The sequence below is a fragment of the Strigops habroptila genome, chromosome 4, assembly GCF_004027225.2.
Source record: "Strigops habroptila isolate Jane chromosome 4, bStrHab1.2.pri, whole genome shotgun sequence".
In the NCBI taxonomy this organism is placed as follows: domain Eukaryota; kingdom Metazoa; phylum Chordata; class Aves; order Psittaciformes; family Psittacidae; genus Strigops; species Strigops habroptila.
The window spans coordinates 81,608,253-81,629,930 of NC_046358.1; the positions used below are offsets into that span (position 1 = coordinate 81,608,253).

Here is a 21,678-nt window from a genome sequence, read left to right on the forward strand (position 1 = left end):
CCAGGCTGCACGTCTGCCTTCACGCAAGCGCGGTGCTGCAGAGGTGCTGCTGCCGCCCTCTCCTGGCAGCATCAACTCCATGGGCTTCTCATCCAAGACATTCTTCCCAGCAGCAGCAATTTTCCAAACAAATCCTGCCTGAATTACAAATCCATGTACTGCCCCCATGCTTGCTCAGTTGTTGTCTTAACAGATTTACTATTTTAAGCAAGAGATTACTGTTTGTTCAGCCTTGTTTGCTATTACTTGATTCTGTACTGAATCATTAGGTTGAACTTTAGAAGCTTTCCAGAAAGAGGCTATAAACTCAGGATGACAATACTGCCTAAGGGAAGGGAAGGAGGCAGTCTTCTACCATAACAAAGTCCAAAGACAACAAAGAAAGGAGGTGGCACAGAAACAAATTGAACTGGCAGAGGTCACAGATGGGAAACTCCCTACAAGACACTTGGTTTATAGACCCATGTCAGCTCTGTTGCAAAAGCATTAATTTCTGCTGAAGAGCTGTTGCTTACCAATAACAAGGTATTTTTGACACCATCACTGACAGAACCACCACTTACCAGCTCAGCTTGTCCAGAAGTGCTGCAGGTAAGAAATAAATGAGCATGGCAACTCAGATATTGACACAGCAACTCAGAGCTTCACCTACTCCCATGGGCACCTTAGGAGGGTCCACAGGTGAGATGCAACTTCACAGTGAAAGGCAGGAAGTGGCTAAATACACTTTAAAGTCCTTAGGAAGCTGGAGGAGAGAAGGTCCATGCAATATTGCACTGCAGGTTTTTGTTCATGCAAAGGTATTTCCATGGAAGTGATTACTCTTCCCATCAGTAAAGGTTTCCAGTGCTGCTGCTGTACGATACAGCAACATTTTGTTCCCAGGGTCTGTACTTTACACTTAGACTAGACAGTTTACACCAGTGCGAGTAAGGCAACCTGGGTCACAGAGGAATGCAGTGACTAGCTAAGGTTACACAGAAAATCAAGGTTATAATCAGGACTAAAGCACAAAAGTGCAATACCAGAGCTGTAGCAGGGCATAAAACACCTGGCAGAGAAATTAGCAGTAAAACAAATCGAAGGTAAGCCGCTAAATAAGATTTCCCACATTTTGAACAGCAGGTTTCCAGGGTGTGGGAACAGCAGCAAAACTTGCAGCTAATAAGCTGCTGAGTAAGCTGTGGAACAGAAATACAGATGAGGTACTTAGGAGGCATTCTAGAAGGTCAAGCTGTGGATCAACCATCAGCAAGAAGTAATAGGGCACTCTATATATAAAGTGCCCAGAAGTTACTCGCAACTCAGCATCCAAGACTGGAGTTAGTTACAAATCATCCAGGAACTGAGTTTCACTGTGTAGTAAGGCAGTGGGTAGGAGAACCTGGGTGTTCATTGTGCAGCACTTCTGCCACAGTTTGGTGAGCTTTCTGCAAGAAGACAGGCACTAAAAGGAACTGGGCACCCAAATGGGAAAGGAGGCCAGTCCCAAAAGGCAACAGTACCAGCAGCCTGCCACAGAGCAGCCCCAGGAAAGCAGCACTTCTGTTTCTCTGCCTCGTGATCTGTGGGTGCCTTGTTGTAGCAGGTAGATGATCTAGAAACAAACTCTGCCTTCAGGAGATCCTCCAGCAGAAACACATAACTCCTTCCTGAAGCTGCTGTTATCTTTCATGTACCATTGCCTTAAGGATTGTTCCAACACAGATCCGCATTAGACTCATCTGGCTCAGAACACCATCCTGTGGCTACCTAGAGCATCCTCAATGATCAAAGTAACTCCAGTCATACCCTTTCCTGTCCCACATTCAGGGATTCTTGTTTTGAAGCAGCTTCTGAAGACTTCCTGGACAGAGCAGAAAACAGTCTTTTAATAGCTTTACAAGCTCATAAAGTCAAATATCTTCTCCCAAGAATAAACAGGCAGAACATTCCACTCCTACTCTTAAAACAAGAAGTTGCTGTAACTGAAGGGAGTAGGGGTACAGTGCAACTGTCAAGGGAAATATCCCCCTCCCCAACCCCAAACTCTTTGCTAGTTAGGGGTGAAATCACCTACAACAGCTTGCAAAGGTGGGAAAGGAAAAACCAGTGTCTTCCACAGATGTTTCATTACCAGTATCCAGCACCTTCCAATTTAACTGTGGATGTGACTACCTCCCTCCCCTAAAAATGGGGAGGTCCCCTAAAAACAGACCTTTTAACTGAAGTCTGTTTCTGCTGTGCAAAAATGAGGCTTTAAAAGACAGCACGCTCTTAACAACTCTTCCTCCCTTAGCACCATGCAGCTTTCCATGATGCTGATCAGTCTGGGAGAGAGTGGCAAGAAACCTGATAATTTTTGTTAGTAACCAAATCAACTTCCTCCCAGGTCTGTGCAGGATAATGAGGCACCAGACTGGAGCTAGAAACCACAAGGATTTAATTTCCCTCCTCAAAGAGGTGTAATGAATACTTCAGTATTACTATAACCACCCCAAACCTTGTACACTTCAGCAAAAATACAAGCTACATAGTCCTGCCTACTTTGCACTTTAGAGAAGCCTCTCCCTGAGGAAATAGCCATGTTTCCCCTTTAATCTTCAAAGTGTCGGACTACTGAGATTGCAGAAGAGATGCTCTAGTAACAGGGAGCCATACTGAGCTGGGGAAGAGAATTCAAAGTTAATACATTGAGTTCAGGCTGCCCCTGGGGTACAAATGTTTATTGGCACTGAACAGACAAACCTACCTGCAGAACTGACTGCTTCAGCCTCTGTTCTTACAGGGCAACATCTATGCAGCTCAATTATGAAAGGAATGTCTTTGCTGTGTGAAGTGAGATAGAATGAGGCACAGAAATACTGGCAAGTATGGGAAAATGGTGTCACTAAGATGCCCTGATTCAAGCCTCCCATGGTGAGTTCCAAATAATTTAAATCCCACTGAAACTGGTGCATGACTGCTGGCTAGGAAAGGACCGAGCTTGGCAGGCATTCCAGTGACAAGGTATTTCTTATTTTCATTTAAGCTTTGGAGGTTCAGCAATTCAGACAAACTCCATCAATACAAACCAACCAAACCCCAACCAGCTTTAGAGCAGGCAGAAGTGACAACTTAAACCAAGCCCCTTCCCTATCTATTGGTCAAGGGTCTCAACAGCCTGGCACAACACCAATTAGCTCCAGCAGGTATTGCCAGAAAGAGCTCTTTTCTTGCTCCAGTAAGAAACCTGTTATACTTTCCCTACATCCTATATTGTAGGGCTGTAATTCATAGGGATATTTTGGCTCATAAAAGGACTAAATTTGCTTTCACAGGGCTGACAAAAGGCATCACTTGGAGCTGCTGCTGAGAGCCTTTCAGATTAGAAAGAACATGATCACATCTGGAAGCCCCCTACTAGTACATATGGAATTTGCAATTCATCTGCCCTCATTTTCAGAGGTGCTGAACACCGTACTGGGTTTGCAATTCATCACCTCATTTTCAGAGGTGCTGAACACCACCAATGCACATTGTTACCTGAAATGTTCAGCACCTCCAGGGAGAATGAGTCAACCATTCCCAAAAGCTTGATGTAGCCGAGAACCTAACAACTCCAATGATTAGGAAAAAGGACAAACAAACACCATGAAGTTATCTCCAATTGTGCACCTGCCAATGTAATTGATCAGGCATTAATAGTCCACACAAGAAACAATTAAGACTTGCCACGAAAGTCTGCCAGATGTGACCTTTCAGGTACAAGCGAGGAAAGGTTAACGACATTCCTAAGAACTGGATCTGGAGTTCTGGCAGAATTAGTTGACACCAGGATGGCAATGCCGTAAGACAAGGATACTGATGACTCTCCAAAGGTCAATGGTTCAGCACTGCCATATGAGATACCACAGCACACAACAGAGGGGACTGGCACTGGAAAAGCAGCAAGTAGAGTTCCATGGCTATTATCAGATGCTACACAGCAGAAGAGGAATCTCTAACAGGTGTTGCCAACTCAACAGGCTTAATGATCTTCCCTTGCTGAGCTTAAAATACATAAGCACGAACTCTAGCTGTGCCTCCCCTTCCACTTCCCATCAGTTCTAATGCCTAAGTCAGCTCCTGAAATGCTACAGGCAAATGAGTCAGAAGCTTTATGTAGGTTAATGTTTCACCAGCCTTCAATTCCTGGACACATTCGGGAAGAATGATGCAGAGCAGAACTGGAGAGGTAGAAGGTACATAAAGGTTACAGAACAGGATTTTATTGCATGACAGCTGTAGTTTCATGCAGCCTATGCTGTAACTCATTCCAAAAGTGTCTCTCTCGCAGGAGTTTCTTGAATGAAGCAAAAACCATCACTCTAGGCTATTGAAAGAGAAAACCCATGGAACAGTATAACAAGTCAAGTTTTAATAGATTTATAAAATTCATATATACAAAACAGTAAACTAAGTCACCAAAGCTATAAAATACACTTTTTACACATCACAATATAATTTTATCTAGTACACAGTTTTCATAAATTGAAACTATTACAGCAAGTAGCTGCTTCTATCATGGATGCTGTTTTGGTGCTAGAAAGACACTTATGTGAGCAGTCTGGAACTGTGCTTTTACTTTATGCATTTTTCACCACCTTTTAGTTTGTCACTGTTTTTAAAGTATTTTCCTGTGAATTGTTAGAAAATTAAGGCTAAACTCAGGCCTTTCTTGCCCAATGCAGTGAACTGGTTTTAAAAAAAGAATGATATTGCATAGTATGTGTGTTAATGCATAGGCACCAGAGAGCAAGTAAATTGCAGAATAAAAGATAACATTAATTGGCTTCCTAGCTACATGATTGTGTCATGAGATAACTTTGTGTTTTGTCAGTTTGCTTTCATACATATTGATTCCATAAACAAGACAACTCATCACAAGAGCAATAAATACTAGCCATTTTGTTAAGTGGAGTCTCCAGAAATACTTCTTAACGTGTATCAGCAATTCAAACTCATTACACGTTCCAGATAACAAAACCTGTTCACTGGAAGAGCACTCATTATCCTAAAGAGAGTTAATGGCTCCAATGCAAATGGGAGTTTGAACACGTGTTTTCAAACCTAAGTCCACCACCATGCTTTCCAAGTCTTGTGAGCTACCAAAAGATCATTTCTCTTCCACATCCCCCTTCTCCCTGCTACCTCCTCTCAGCCTTTGTGCCCAACCGCCTGCACACAAGCTCAGCACAAGAGATTGATGGGAAGCACCAGCAGAGAAGCAATGCTATTCAAAATCTGTTACTTCCCTCATAAAATGCTCTCTCACATCCTACTTATCAAAAAGATTTGCTCTCCATCAGTTGTAGTTTTCATTCCAATAATGGAAACAGTCTCTTACCTAGCCATTCTCCTGGAATACTTCTCATGCTCTGGTATCTTGAAGAAAGTTTAAGTAGCTGTTAGAAAGGAGTAAGATGCACTGACTGGCCAGAGATCTGCATACTGTAATTTTAGTAGGAATTGAGTTTTGGCACCCAGTTATGAACAGATGAAGAGAGATTCACAATGGAAGGGTGTGCAGCCGCAGCAGAGCCAGCCTTGCCAGCCTGCTGCTTTAATTCACAGCCAATAGCTCTCTGGAGTCACTCAAAGCTTTTGGGGTCAATGCAGATGGCATTTCATGTCAATACAGTCTCCAAACACCATCAGCTTTGGGGATCTGTTTAAAAATAGCTCCCCCCTCCTGCTCCCTTCCAACATACTTTGGCTTTTTTACCAGAATGCCCACCTTGGAAGTCAGTGCAGCTCTTTTTTCCTCTCTGACTGTGAATATTTTCACATCAGACAGAAGATATGGCCTTCACACATATGCCAAGAGCTAGGCTGTGATACAGTTCATCAAGCCAGGCACAGAACCACTAGCACTGACAATCTAGTACCTCCATACTCCCCACCCAATAAGAAAACAAGCATATCAACACACAGACAAACTTCAACACCGCTTTCCAAATGCCATTATAGAAAGATAAAGAAGTCAAGAATCAAGCTAAACTGTCCAACCACCAAGATAAGCAAAGAGATAGCATCAACCTGGGTAGCAGAGTGGCAGTTTCAGCTCCAAATATCCTGGCTTTACTCATTTCCATCTATGTAAAAAAAGATTAGTGTTAAAACAAAGAAGTGCCCACTTCACAGCACAAAGCAGAGATCACCCCAGCTAATTACAAAACAGGTAATATTAAAAAGCACTAGGTCTTGTATTGTCTTACCAATTACTTCCTCACTAGGCTAGACAGTCCTCATCTAGGAGTGTGTGGAGTCAATGTTAATTCAGGCCAAGTCTGACCCAGACCATGCCAGTCTTCCTGATCCATATTGGATGCTCCCTAGAAACCTGTTAAACACTCATTACAGAAGTAGGCACAGATATTTTAGAGTTGCTACTGAAACACCCTACCCACCACTCTCCATGTTACAGATTAGAGTGTACTGAGGTAAAGAGTTGGCAGTGCTATATTAAACCCCCTGACTACACCATGTGATTTTGTACTAGAAAAATGATATAGAAAAGAGGCTACCACTAAACTTTGAGGAATCAAGGTAGTTCTCATCAAGAGAGATCAGTGTTTGGCTTACATGACAAGCTGCACTGGATGGAGGTGTTACTGCATATCATGTTCATGTCTCAAGCTGGCATGCATCAAGGTGTCTTTCAACCAAGTAAGTGTTCCTGGAAATTTGAGGACACAAACCAAGCTAAGTTAGGTGTCAAAACTCACTATTTGAAAAACAGAGAGGCCTTTTACAGAAATCCTGTAGTTCCATGCAGCAGAATGATTTTTGTTTTCCAGGACAACTAAAGAGGTACATACATAGAAAAGACTCCAAAACATGGAGTTCATATCCACAAGAACAGCCATCTAAAGGCAACAAAGGGCTTGTTTTCTATAATGATATTCTGTGGCTATTTCTTTAATCTATCACTAAAGAAAGCTACTAATTTCTTCAGTGGTTCCATGTCTATTCTTTATTTTTAAACCCTACCATTCTTTGCAGATAATAGTAACCAGAACTGGTTTTCATACCAAAACCTAATCTAGCTATCCTAGTGAAATTTCATCTTTGTCTGCAATGCTACATACAGATGAGCTCTTCCTACTCCATTTCACTACAGGATTTTTGCCATTAGTTTTTCCACTTGGCTGAGGTTCAGTCTTTATTTGGCTCAGAAAGCCTGTGAACTGTCATTTTCAGGAGCTTCGTCATGCTTGTAACACACTTAGTTCTAGGTTTTATACAGTATTACTTTAGAATACTAAATATATTCTCAAGTTAATAAGTCAAATTATCTATTAAATAAAATAACATAAATTCTTTCTATCAAACAAGAAGAATCTTCAGGTTTTTGAGTGGCCAGTAATTTCTATTCCATAATCAATACTAATTCATTTTCAACATTAAGAGCTATTTAATTCCTTCAAAGTGACAACTGCCTATTAAATATGTCACTTGCAGAAAAATATTCTTCGTTTTTAATTCCAATTCACCATGTCATCTTGTAATGCCATCTAAGAATTGTTCAGAGAATGACAGCACTGCAATCTGAAGGAATGACTGACATGCTATATTAGCTTAAAGTCTGTTTTGAGGACAACAGGTACAAAGTAGTGTTTGATAAATGACTCCCATTTAGTTTTTTCTACTTAAAACTGCAAGACTACATAAGTCTCTTTTAAAAGCACACACTGCAAGCACTTCCTCTCTTTGTCCCTGCGACAGATAACCCGCTTGCAACACCATGTCATTGGACATTGACCTGTGGGTGAGAGGAGGGACAGCAAAAGCCTGCTCTTTAAAGTAAGTAGTAGCAGTTCAAGGTCTCCATCTGATTATTCTCCTGCCTGTGACCCATTTCCTGACTAGCCAGATGAACAATAAGTCTATAAAGTAAAGAAGAAAAGATGTTCTCTCCAGCTGTGTTGATCTGCACAGTTCTCCAGGGTGTCACTTAAAGTTTGCTATTTGTTTCTTGTGAAAGGACTAAGCAACCAACCAAGCCTGCCTCGAGATGTTTGTATGTCCTAACCTACCTAAGTTCTGCTGTAGTAATTAACTGATTTACCATAACATTATTTTCTGGCTTTATTATACTACAGCTTACCTTGAAAAAAACAAACACAAAACCCCTCAGTTGTGGCAAGAAGTGGAATGTGTTTTCCAGAGAAAGCTGCTATTAAATAAAACAAGTCCTTTTTGCTCATCTGCCAGATTCTTTGCAAACTTGAGAAGTGCTTGACTTCTCAAGTTTCTTAATCTTGGGTTCCTGGTGTCAACCATCACTATCAAAGTCCAAGAGAACTCGGAGCCTACAGAGCCAAACTACTGATTTTCATCTGCAATCTGCAAAATCTACAGCACCACGCTTAGGCCCATTTTATCAATAAAAAGAAGAAAGGCAATAGTGGGCTTGAGGTGAACAAACTGGTTCTCTAAAACTCTGATTTAGTGTGCAAAACTGCTGTGTCATACAAAAAAAACCAAGCTTGAGAGCTCAATGAGAGACATCTCATGCTGTGTCTTTTCCAGGTGCAGATTTTAAGTTAAAATGTAAGTTGCATTACTAGCTCTGTTCAGAGTTTTAAATCCATAAGGTGACTAAGGATACAAAATAATGGATGAGCATCAAGAGAAAAACAGAACAAGAAATTCTATGCTATGCCTCCCAGGTAAAACTACAGTAGATTCAGACATAAAACTGAGGTAATTCTTGAGAACAAATACAGTTGAAAGGGAATGTTTAACTCACTTGAGAAAACAAGCATAACATTAACTCATCAACTCATGTAGAAAATGTAGTGAAAGAATAAAGCTCACAGCAAACTAGGAAATAAAGTCAAGTCAACCTAGAAGTCCGGTCAGCCCACAACTGCCTCCTCTTTCCCAGTGAAGTGGAAGCCACTACCAAGAACTCCAAGTATATCTGACAGCTTTGAAAAGAGTCTTCAGCCAAATGGGCTAGCTTAGAGAAACGAACCTTGCATGAGCTTTGAACTTAAGTAAACTGGTTTGCTTCACTCTATGTTGAAACATTTACCTTTTCAATTGTAGCAATCTTAAGAGTTTCCCCATCTGAATATTAGAGTCACATTAACATTTTTCCTCTCCAAGGTTAAAAATGAATAAATATTTAAAAGACAGAGTTGGTCCTGGCAAAAATAAGACTTGATACAAGGAAGCTAATTCCTGTTTAAGTTTGCTCAAAATTTAAGTTAAACTCTTCTATCTGCAACTTTTCAGTTGCTTCTTACCTCAATATTGTGCACGTTGCACAGCACTGAAATAGCCACATCCTTTCCACCCTGAAGCCTGCACAAAGAAAGCCAAGAGACTGCTACATTAGGAAACTACAAAAAAATACTGATATGAACATCTGCAAGCTTCAGAGGGGGAGAAAGATTCCAGATTTTATCCAAATTAACATGAAAGGATAACGGAACAGGACTTTTTTTGACCACATTTCCCATGGGATTACCAGCTGAAGTAAAATGTCGCTTGTTTTGACATGCCATTGCAGGCTCAAAGGGGATAAAAACTCCGGGGAATTTGCTGACTTTTTTTGGGTACAAACAGCCCTTCAGGTTTTCTTCTTGGATAAAAACTGTGACAAAAATTGCACAGTAAACTGTTCAAAAATTACCTAAAGGATAGCATTACAATGTTGATATGAAAGGCGGATCTTCGGTTTGTCCATGTTCCCCATTGTAGTAGAAAAGATCTGCTATGTCTGTACACAAAAAAGGCACCTGACAGTTACACTGATTGAGTGTGCTAGGAAATTAACCGTTCATATCAATATTATCCATAGCCTCCTGCAATTTGACACACAAACCATTGCCCAAAATGGGCCACACCAAACTCGACTGTACTCAGAATTACATGTGCTTTACTATAGGCTAAAGATCCCATTAAGACACAGATTAAAGGCTAATTTTACAGCAAGCTCTTGCTGTCCAAATACATCAGTGCAGCTGTAAAACTGGGATCTCTAGGGTGTTCAGTCTTCCTATAAGGTCAGCTCTTGGGAACTAATCAAGCAGCTGCTGTACTACCAAAACCTTTGCTTAAGAGTTTAATCAACTTCTGAATATAGATAAAGCCCTGCTACACAAGATACCAAACCTTCACAAACACTGCCAACTGTGGGTGTGAGAACAGTGCTGAATTTCCATCAAGTACATCTCACTCAAGCACCCACTGGGCAGATACATGGCCAGGTGCTCTAGCACAGGCTGTTTCACCAAGGAAATCAGTTTTCCCATGATACAATACCCTTCACACATAGTGCAAAATAAACCCTTCTCCATATCCTCAACTTCCCACTCAATTTACTCCAACACTGGTTTCCTTACATGGTTTCAGACTTTTGCCTCAGGAGACTCATGCAAAACCCTCAGACAAGAGCTGTGCATCCACCTCAGCAAGTGGATTCCAGACCCTTGGCAAAGCTAAGGGTTGAGAACAGAACTTCCATCAACATTCTCCATTACAGCTGCCAATCTCATTACGTTTACATTAGTTTGATCGATTCAGCACCTCCAAACTACAAAAAAAAAAAAAAAAGGCAGTTTGTATGACTAGTGTCTCTGAAAATTGAGCATACTCGTTTAAAACGTGTCTTCCATACATGGTTTGTCAGAGATTTCTTTTTTCTAAGAAGGCAGAAGGTGGTTGTGTTATTCAGCATTCCAAACTAGGTACAGAACCTACAACGGCCATGTTTCAGTAGTGTTTCTAGTCCAAATGATTCAGTAGCTAACATCAACATTTGACTCCTTCGGCCTATAGCTCCTCTGTTTGGACTGGCTAGTTTACAGCATTCCTGAGCCAAGTAATTAGCATGGGTCCTACACCACATGCAAGGGCCATAAAGAAAGGATAAAAACTTTGATCTAACCCTCTGGCAAATTTCAACAGAACACTGCCTGTTTTCCTTCACTGCAACATAATATCCTTCAGATTCTCTTGAAGGATCGTGTCCTTCACAGCATGAAACACAAAGCGGATGTTTTCAGTGTCTATGGCAGTGGTGAAGTGATGGAAGAGCGGCTTACTACGATTTCTCCTCTTCCTGTCAAAGCACTGCACCAGATAACGTTGAACATCTTCTAGCCTGTGAGGGTCACCTTTGAAGTCCGAGAAATACTTCTTAATGCTGACAGTCTTTACCTTCTCTACAAGAAGATCCATCTTGTTGAGGAATAGGATAATAGAAACATTAAAGAAAAGCTTGTTATTGACTATTGTCTCAAAGATATTCATAGACTCCACAAGTCTATTTGTACGCCTGTCTTCCATGAGAACCTGATCATATTCACTGGAGGAGACCATAAACAAAATTGAAGTTATTCCATCAAAGCACTGGAACCACTTTTGACGCTGAGATCTCTGTCCACCTACGTCCACCATCTTGAAAGGTATTTTTTTAATGATGAAATCATGCTCTACTATCCCTTTGGTGGCTTTTCTAGCCAGCAAAATATCTTGTTTGCTGGGGAAATAGTTCTGTAAGAGAAAAGGAGAAGAGTGTCAAAAAAGCAGCCCTTCAAATATGCTGGCTATTGCCAGAATATTGAAACAATAGGAAGAATCAACAGGAGTCATGTTTTTTTAATTATGAAGTAAAGATGGAATACTCAACTTTAATGGACTGTTGACCATTTATCTCAACACATTTGTAGACAGCTACAGAAGATCTTGAGACATACAAGAATAAAAACATAGGACTAATGCACTTGTTCACATTTTTATCCTTCAAGCCTCTCATTTTCAGGTTGAAGTCTATTTTTCCACCATGAAATTCTTAGCTACAGTGTAATTGCCATTTAGGAACTGTTCAGTAAAGCAGATCAAGTCATCCCTGAAAGGATGTTTTTTACAGTTCATTACTCTTACAAAGGATATCTTGCACTTCACACTCCATGACCAGCAAATACAGTAACATGTTCTACCACAGGCTGTGGCCCAGCCCACCACTGTAGAGACATTTGTTCTTCAGAAGCTTATCACTGTTACTATTTAAGAGAATCATGTCCCTTCTTTCTCCTCCAAGTCTCCTGACAGATGTTTCCATTAGAGATTTGGAATCCTACAAGCGCTCGCAATTGTTTTTATTGGGTGAAGTTTCATTCTGATACCTTAAGTAGCAGCAGCCATCAGATCATCAGGAAAAGTGAATGAGATCCAGAGACTGTATAGAAGAACTGATAAAATACATGCACAAATACAACTTCCATAAACATATTTGTCACTTGTCAAAAAAGATGAAGTAAATACTAAGCTCCAGTTTCATAGGGCTGGAATTTACTACTCCTAAAGAAAGAACACTGATGTTATTTAATGATTATAAGAAATCCCAAACACCAAGCCCCACTAATCATAGCACACCCAGGCTTCCAATAGCTCTTTGAGCTCTTTTGGTTCAGAAAGAGAAGGTATGTCTTACCAGCTGACCGATCCGATCCAGGTTATCCAGGAAGTATTTCACTGATTCACCCTGTGGAAAAGGAACAAGATGGGAATTAAGGTCGTTTGTAGAACAGCAAATCCAACTGAACTACAAGTCTTTCACTTTCCAACATGCACTGAGGTCTAACAGAGCAATATCACAAGTGGAAGCTTGGACAACATCCTGATATGCTTCAGGAGCTGGAACACTAGAAGGAGTACATTGCTTAATTCACATCAGCTGCTGATAATGAAGTGGAGCTGCCATAATATACTACCAACATGTAGGTAAGGTAATATTTCTTCCGAAAGCAATTCCCTACAGGTTCTAGAAGAATCAAAGTTGAATAGAGATATCAATAAATGCTCAAATCTACCCATTAAATCTTTACAATGCAAAGGAAGTGTTGCTCAAGTCAGTCTTTTGGCATAAAGAATTACTTTTCTCCTTGTATGATGAATGCAGTTAATTGCCACTGGGCGGGAGTAAAAATGAAACACGTCTGTAAGAAACCAAAGTATTTTGTTTAAAATTCATAACTGTGAACAAAAGCATATCCTAGACTGGTTGGCATTTCTTTAGAAAAGGGGAAGATTTAAGTCACCTGCAATTTGTGAGCATTTAAGCTAGACTCGCTTGTCATAAAAAGAAAAGAAAAAAGGAACATTCTGAAGGATTTGCTCTTCTATGAATAGTTTCCCTTTTAGGTCCGTTTTAATAATGATTTGCTCATCTTGCACAAAATCCTTTAGCAGTTATTTTGAGAAGAATACAGACAACGTTAGCAAAGAAAATTCTTTCTTGTGTGAATATGTGTGAGGGTTTGTGTTTTGTGCAGTATGGGTTTTTCCTCTAAATAAGCTTGCCCATGTATCACACTCAAATCAAGTGTCACTTTGCATTAGTGGATACAGGAAGCCCTTCACGACGTACTTTGTAGAAGTAATAAGATTGTTTCCACATAAACGGAGACTTTACTTCTGGAGTGGAACTATCTCTGGCAGACGTCCATTCTCATTGAAACACTTATTTCTTCAAATGAAGATGATCCGTTCAGTAAGAAAGTATTCTTCATTGTTTAAGGACACGTGTCTTGCAGTTGTAGCCATGTTGTAAGAATGATATAATGGAAAATCCTGCTGCCTTTTAATAAGTTTAGGCAGCAAACCACATTACATCACAGATCAGGGCCGTGTTGTTAATGACCCAACTGACATTAGGTGCCCTTACCAAGTCACCAATTGAGAATGAGAACATTCTCAAAATACCATCTCAGACTCCAACAGCAATCTAAATTCTTAAACCATCCACTCTCCTCTACACCATTAGTCGAACAGAAATATTCCCTTCCAGTACAACTGCAAACAGATGCCAACACAACAGTTCACTTTGAAGAAAGACACTGCAGATCAGAGGTTTCACTGTACTGTACAAGTACATACTTTCAGCATAAAGCATAGACAAAAAAAGACCTGTAGCTTATTATTTCCTAACATTTTAAACCAGAAGAGTCTTTTCACAAAGGAGAGAGAACACACATATTTGCAAAAACCTACCATGTATTACAAAAGACTTACCATGGATCACTAGCAGAAAAGATTACTTTTTTGGGGGGGGAAGTTTCCAAAGAACAATTGCTCTAAGAGCTTCCTTACAATCATGAATTTTCATAAGGTGAAAGTAATTTCCTGTGTTTTTTGGCACTCTGTTGGATCAGTAGAGATATCACAGACCGCATGAATAAGAAAAGTTCTTCCTGTACAGCATTAGTCATATTTAGGAGATGGAAGAGCCCAAAAAGAAAAGGTCACTGAAGCCACAAACCCCCCCACTTCTCTATCTATTGTGTTTCGTTCTGCACAATGCCTTTAGATGTGCAACAAGGCTGCAAACAGGCTGTCTCTGATACAACTTGTTCCTATTTTCTACCCAGTTGCTTTAAGAGTCCTTGCCTTGTCCATATCCCCTCCCACGCTGAGAACAGGAAACAGCTGTATGCATGTAAACTGCTGGGACACACAAGCAAGTTCACCTGATTTACAGCTTCTGCCTCCCCTATTTCCTGCCCCACACATCAATCAGTTTAACATTTTGCACATTTATAAGAAGAAAATAATCTAACGAAAAAAAACATGTTCATTTCTGCAGTGATTGAGGGAAACTGGACATCTCTAGGTTCTTACACCGCTCTTCATGACACTGTAATTAAGCCAAATAATTCATTCTGGGCAATTTTAAGCAATAATTGCAACACACTTGGGTAACCAAGTCAGCTTGCGGGAACAGGTGTGAACACCATATGTACACTGTGACAGATCTGAAGAGGTCTGACTAGTCTCTTCCAGCACAGAATTCAAAAGACATCCAGTACTTAAGTCAAAATATCTGCTTCCAGTCAAAACAACAAATCCCTGACAAGCTCCGGAGGGTTTGAAGTTAAGAAAGGATCAAAACATTAAAGCACACAAACCTGAAGGGAGAAAAAAACAACCCTTAAACAACCCCAAATCCACACCACACACTCAAACCCCCTGCTTTAAAGATGATTCCCTGATCAAGTCCTGTGTTATGGCTGATGGAATTGTGGGTTCAGTTCCTGCTCCAAGATTTCTCACATAACCTTGCTCTACAGCTTAATCTGATTCACTGAAAACTTGGTTACTGCTGGGAAGTCCAAGGGGTATTTCAGTTCATGGAGCAGGACAGCACAGAACAACTGCAGACAGCACCAACTGACTTATGAATAACTTGTAATGTATTTAAATGAGGAAAACATGGAAACTCCAACTGTTAGGACTGCTTTGTATTAGGATTTTTAATCAGAACAATTGTGTTAGCTGAACATTCCTTGATCTTAATTTTTCCTTTGTCATTGTGGAAAAATAGCTAACACTATTAATTAGAAGTCAAATTTATTTAGTTTTATAAAGCTGCACTTGAATGCAATTTTGAATTCAGTTGATAAATTATGATTTATACAAAGCTATCATGCTTTGGGTATTATACACACATAAAATAAACCTACATGTGCATGTATACATATATATGCATATAAAAACATAGACTCACTGAGTTTATGAATTGTTCATCACAGTAGGGTTTCCATTCAAGGCAAATTAATACCAAAATAAAAAAGGATCAGCTTTTGATAATCCTCATGTTGAACTATTTTTTTCTCTTGAAGACACAAACAAGCTGGTTTAGTTTTCTCAGTGCAAATTTCTCCAAAGCCATCTAGACATTCCACTGCATTCAAAAGCTGGCTTGGCACTTCAAATGCTCTCCTTTTCCAGATCTCAGACAGTTATTTCTGGTTCACTGGCATGACTTCCTGAAGAAGCTGCCAAGATTTGCAATTGATTCATCAGATACTAAATTGACAGATTGACAACTTCAATCACACTATTTTAATGGTTCTAGTGAAAAAAAAAGTAGCTCTTTTGAACACTGCAATCTATTTCAAACTATGCTTGTAAGCAGCAAAATAGAAATGAAAGCCATCAAAATTATTTATACTATATTTAAATACCTAAAGATAATCACATCATGGTGCATTCACTTAAAAAACAAACAAGCAAAAAAGGTCCAGGTCAGATGTGTCAATTTTTTATAGGCTGCTGTGTCAAGAAAAACTGTGGCAGCTCAAGAAACTTCCTCAGATCAACTACGTTCATTGAAGCGTGTTGACCTTCTCTCTTTTCAGATTTCAAGAGACCCAAATCTTCTTTTATTAAATAATATTCTTAAATTCTGAAAGACATATTTCATTTCAACCAGCACGATACTTAGATACGAAGCACCAAAACATGTCAGTGAAGCATGCCTGTACTTACATTTCTTTCTTTGTATTTTTAACTATAGTCTATTAGTTTATTTCACATTTGAAAGTTCTATCAACCAAGCCTGAGGTGACCATCATCTATTTTGCTTCTGATACAAACCAGCTAGCTATTTTTTTCCATCCTCCTTCATAATAAATAACGATGTCAAAACTCTGTCTTCCATCCATGCCCTGAGTTTACCGGAACAGTGGTGGGGGAGGGAAGAGTGACCTCCAAGTTATGAATTTTACTCAATTCAGATCCTCCTTTTTAGTACACCAGAGCATAGTATAGACCATTAGTCTTCCTCAACTTCTTGCTCACCACACAAGAGTTACCACAAACGCTTGGATGATTCACTCTCTCACTGCTAATCTCTTCTCCCTCTGCAATACATATCCTCTGAGTAACGGTTTTGCCAACTGGGACCAACTGAAGGAATAAGGGATGCTGTTCCCATTGTTCAGTAGGATGAGTCACTGCACATCTGGGAACTGGGGGAATCAAGAAACACAAACAGAAGGCCTAAAATGAGCCCACAAGTTCCACAATGCAGCATCACAGTTGGATTTTTATTTAAATTATCATTTTTTTTTTCAGCTGCCCTATCTGCAGTATAAAGCTTGGGGAAGCCAGAGAAAACAGAACAATTTGCTTAAAAACTGACTGGTGGAAGAGAAAGGAAGGAAAGGTAAAATGTAAACATTCACTCTTGCTTCCTGAAGTAGTGTTTGAAAACTCTTTTTTGTATGCTAGATTATTTTGCACAGAGCATTCTCAAGGGGGAAAAGCCACAAAATTGAGAAGTTTTTATTCTATACAGTTTGTACTCCATGAATGTCATCTTAACATTAGCTCCAAATAAGTCACTATGAAAATAACTGAATTTAATGTCTCTATCCCTTCAGGCTAGGTTCATAGCACATAAGAAATCTCCACACAGAAATATTGTAACTAATCTGGCATCACTTCCTTTGCCATCGATAGCCTCATTGCAAAAAGCAAGCGGAAAACACTTGGGCAGAGATTCCAGAGTACCAATTCAATGGAAAATAAATGCACAGCAATGTAGATTGCTTTAAAATACCCACAGACACTCAGTAATATGAAATGTTCTGCAAAGCTATAGTTTAATCAACTTGCTACTTTAATTCTCAGCCAGTTATTCCATGTGACAGTTGGTCAGATCATAAACAGAAGTGAAACATTCTATTGTCCAGTTCCCTAAAATACAGGCTCATTTCAAACTTCTCAAAAGCAGTTCCATCTAAATTCTGCTCTGAACTAAGACTTGAAAGGCGACCCTATGTTCCAAATTGGCTTTTTTCCTTCCCTTGTCCCAAGGCCTTTTTGACATAATATTAATTTAGCCCTTCCTGATCATTCTGTCTCTAGCTAAATTTAGAGTGCACGATTTAAGGTAGACCTGTCAGTCTTTGCTTGTTTCAGATGATGAATTAAACCACACAGGATGGAAATGTTATACTTCAAGGAAGCGTGTAATACAGATTAACAATATTCCCACAAACACAGAGAAACACATGGAGAAATAGAAACTGTAAGTAACTGCCTCAAACTGCAGCTGAGTCTGCAAGATGAAATCAACAGTGACCCAAATAAAAGAACGGCGGTGTTTGTATCCCACCCTCTATTCAGGAGATGTTAAACGCTCAGCAGCAGGGCTGAGAAACACAGAGGAAATCCCAGAAAGAACTTTGGGAATCTCCCAGCCTTTAACCTCTGAGATCTTGGATACACAAATGGGATGGATTTAATGAAGTACTGACACACAATTTAATCTAAAATTGGCCTTTATATAAGGTACTATCCCACCAGGGCTGCCAGAGACACATACTGACAGAATGCAATGCTAATGCTAACTTTCAATGCTAACATGCAAGTGAAATCTCTGGTTTTGAGACAATTTTTGAGATGAGACCTCATTTTTTCCAAGCTTTCTGGGATGTTGATCACCTGTTGATTGTAAGGGGGTTGAATGTTATCATTTCAGATGTTTAATAAAAGGAAGGTATTCAAAGCTGAGGCCTAAAGGAAGAGCAAGTTTATTAGCACAGAAGAATGGATAAAATAACCAGGAGACTAGCAACTGAAAATGTTGGAGATGTTAGACCAGCCAAGTTTTTGGGTACTGAGATTAGAACTCAAAACCTCATCGGCACAGGAGACACAGGAAACGCTTTTCTTACTGGGACCTACTGGCCACAACAAGCAGGTTAATATCCTGCCACCATGATACATATATCCCTTGAAAATTAGCACACAGACACAGCCCCAGGTTTTGCACTCTGGTTTTGTCCAAGGGGAGTAGTAGTCTTTTACAAACCCCAAAGAGCTAGGGTTAAAAATCTCACGAAACAAACAACTTCCCCTCCCCAAACCTGCAGACTCTTCCAACAGCTTACTTCTAAACCTGCACTTCTATTCAGCCTCACTGGGAACAGATTTACTACAGCCAGAAGTGTGTTCTCTTCTCTGTGACAGCTGATGAATTGAGTATTATTTTCCAAGGAGATAAACAAGTCTGTGCTTGTTAAGAATTCACTCAGAAGGATGCTGAAGTAACCTAAATTGCCCCGAAATGCTCATGCCCATTCTACTCCATAATTCTGTTCTACAGATATTCTACATCCTGACTGGGCACTGAAATTTATTGACAAAAGACAAACATTAATTCTTCATTCAATCACCAGTTCCAAGGCAGAGACTAGCCACTTCACTATATTTAAGCCATACAGAATTCTCTTCAATCTCTCTAGCATTGTTTAACTTCCTCCTTAACAACAGACTGAGCTACTGGCTCCCATCCAGCAACTCCAGTGCTTATCCAAGTTGCTGCTATCTGTACCCTACAAACATACCGACTACAAAAAAAGTACCATTTGGTTCCAAGCTTCTAAAAACTACCTCTTCTTTCTAATGCCTAGTCATACAGTATAGAGATCAGAAGTTAAAGTTAAAAAATGAATTTTTGAGCTATTTTCTATTAGCTCAGTACAAGCAGGCAATGCAAAACTCAGTTTGTCCAAGTCTGGATGGCTTTCTACAAACTTATCCTACATGCACACAGGCCAAACTGTATGCTTTACAGCATATGGATAAAAAATTATGTGATAATTCTCCCCCAGAAGTCTAGGCTAATCTGGGGGAGATTAGCCCACGCTAATCTAGGCTAATCAACCTCAGTGATAAGATTTGTGGATCCCTGGGACAGAATGAAATTCTAGCCTTCCAGCTAAGAAACATTCTCAACGGGAGCAGAGCTGTTGTGGAGAAGGGCAACTCCTACATGCCTTAGCTATTCCCAGCAATTAAACACAGCAACTTTCTGAAAGTGCTGCAAGGAAAAGGAAAAAGTTACATTTTTTCCCTGAAATTCTAGGTGCTTCTACATCAACAGGATGCAGATAAATTACTCTTGACACTATGTTAACAATTCTGTTCATTTGTCTGAAATATGCAACAGTGCCTCAAGGAGGAAAGGAATTTTCTGTTAACAGACTAAGGCAGGCTCATCCCACACTGCAAGCTTCAAGAAACATTAACAAAAATCCCCATTGTTTTGGTTTTGCTCCTACTTACTGTCTCTTCATCATTGCTATTTCTACTTCACAGATTTGCAATGACTAGAAGAAAAGCAGGTGCAAACAGCAGAGAAAACAGTACTGGCCACAAACAAAAAGATGCACAGTGCAATGCAAGAGGGTTAAATTACTGTCTTTACTTTTAATTCTGGAAAAATCCTTAACAAGACTTGCACATTAGCCACAGTGATTTAACATTTCTTACCCTTCACTGACTAGCAGCTAGCAAGCTTCAAGGAGTAGATGCAAGGATATATACCCAATTCATGTGGAAGAACCATGCTTATGTTTAAGCAATAAAAAACTCCGATTACTGTATCCAACATCAGCAGCGTGCCCAGCTCGCACACACTCATCCTGGCACGAGTGCACGACAGACATAGTCATAAGCATCCTATGAAAGGATGCCTTCCTGCTTCCCTGCCAACTGTCTAAGCGAATGCATTGTCTAAAATAGCTGCCAGAACCCTTTCATCTCAAACACCGGAGGTTCTCCATGAAGCTGAACTAACGCACGCCAGCTCAACTTCTCATTCCAAGCACAGCCTGCTACAACACACAAGAGAAGGCAAGTGAAAGCAGCAATCTGCCACAGTGAAAAGAAAGTCCCGGGCTGTAAATAGAAGGATGGATCCAAGATTCTGGCCAATCACTAGCGAATTGTCCCATTTATTCTCAGTGGTCAGCTGCCATGCAAAAATGGGTATTTCCAAGTAACACATCAGAATTTAGAAGCAACTGGATGTTTTTACAAGGCACCAGGAACGATGCACAATCACATTATTATGTGGCCCTAGTCCCGTGCTTTGTATTCGGCAGCTCAGTATGCAAACCTGAAACTCCCTTTGTTTACAGAAGACATCTGCAGAACTAGAATAGACATTGACCAAAAAAATAATTACCTTATGAATTAAACTAGTCAGCAGTGCTGACTATCTGATCAAGACTAAATCACAAGTTTACCACCACGTTTCCCTTTCAAATCTTATCAGATCAAGGGATGGAAAATAAATATCTTAGATCTCATGGGCTGAACAAACAACACCAGCCACGAGAGAATGTTGAGCTTGGACTTTTCCATGGCAGGTGGCCAGCTGGGAAGCTAAGCAACTTGAATGCATTTACAACAGGCATAACCTTGAGCATCTCGCAGAACGATGCTTCCTACTCCACTTCTACACCTAAGCACTTGTTGCGGAGTGCCCTAATGCTCCACTTGCTATGGAAACAACAGCAAATTTGTCTATGTCTGTTGTTAAAATGTGACTATAAGAATTGGAAAGTGTCATTTATTCTTCACATTTATTTAAAAATTCGCTTTAAAAGAAGAATTTCTTGTTTCATATGTATACAATCAAGACACTTTTAGATGTGATGTAGAGCAAAATGATGGTCTTGCAAGATTCAGAAAGCTGCTCAGTATCCGAAAGTCAGGTTTTAGGTGGAAATCAGACCAAGATAAAACTCAAGTTAAGTCTCAGTTGAACTCAGGTGTGCTATTTAATCGTGTAATTCCTATAAATCCAAATATGTAGGCAGTAGAGAGCAGAAAAATAAAAACCCACCCTTCTTACATTACTCAAGTTTTACACCTCAACATTCAGCAGGAGTCCTCAAGCCAGTTTCCATGTCTAATTTTCAAAAATCATTTGCCCTAGAAACAAAAATCTTCTCTTTTTTCAATAACAGCTTGTTATTTGTTAATTCTAAAAGGTTGACCAGCTTTGAACTCTGAAGTGCGCTGTTTCTGCCAGCTGTTAATATGTGACTCCTCAAATCAGTGGAATTTCATGATGTATAC

At 39.9% G+C, this 21,678-nt stretch overlaps 1 protein-coding gene across 1 annotated transcript in view; it reads right to left on the reverse strand.

The window, feature by feature from the left end:
• Window positions 1-4,357: 4,357 nt before the first annotated feature.
• Window positions 4,358-21,678, reverse strand: part of GNA12 (G protein subunit alpha 12) — a 43,992-nt gene continuing 26,671 nt past the window's right edge. Inside the window, exons 3-4 of the mRNA XM_030484558.1 lie at window positions 12,452-12,502; window positions 4,358-11,511 (exon numbers count right to left, since the gene is read on the reverse strand). Of these exons, the coding sequence (XP_030340418.1) occupies window positions 10,942-11,511; window positions 12,452-12,502 (621 nt within the window). The 3' untranslated portion in view covers window positions 4,358-10,941. The remainder of the gene's footprint in view (window positions 11,512-12,451; window positions 12,503-21,678) is intronic.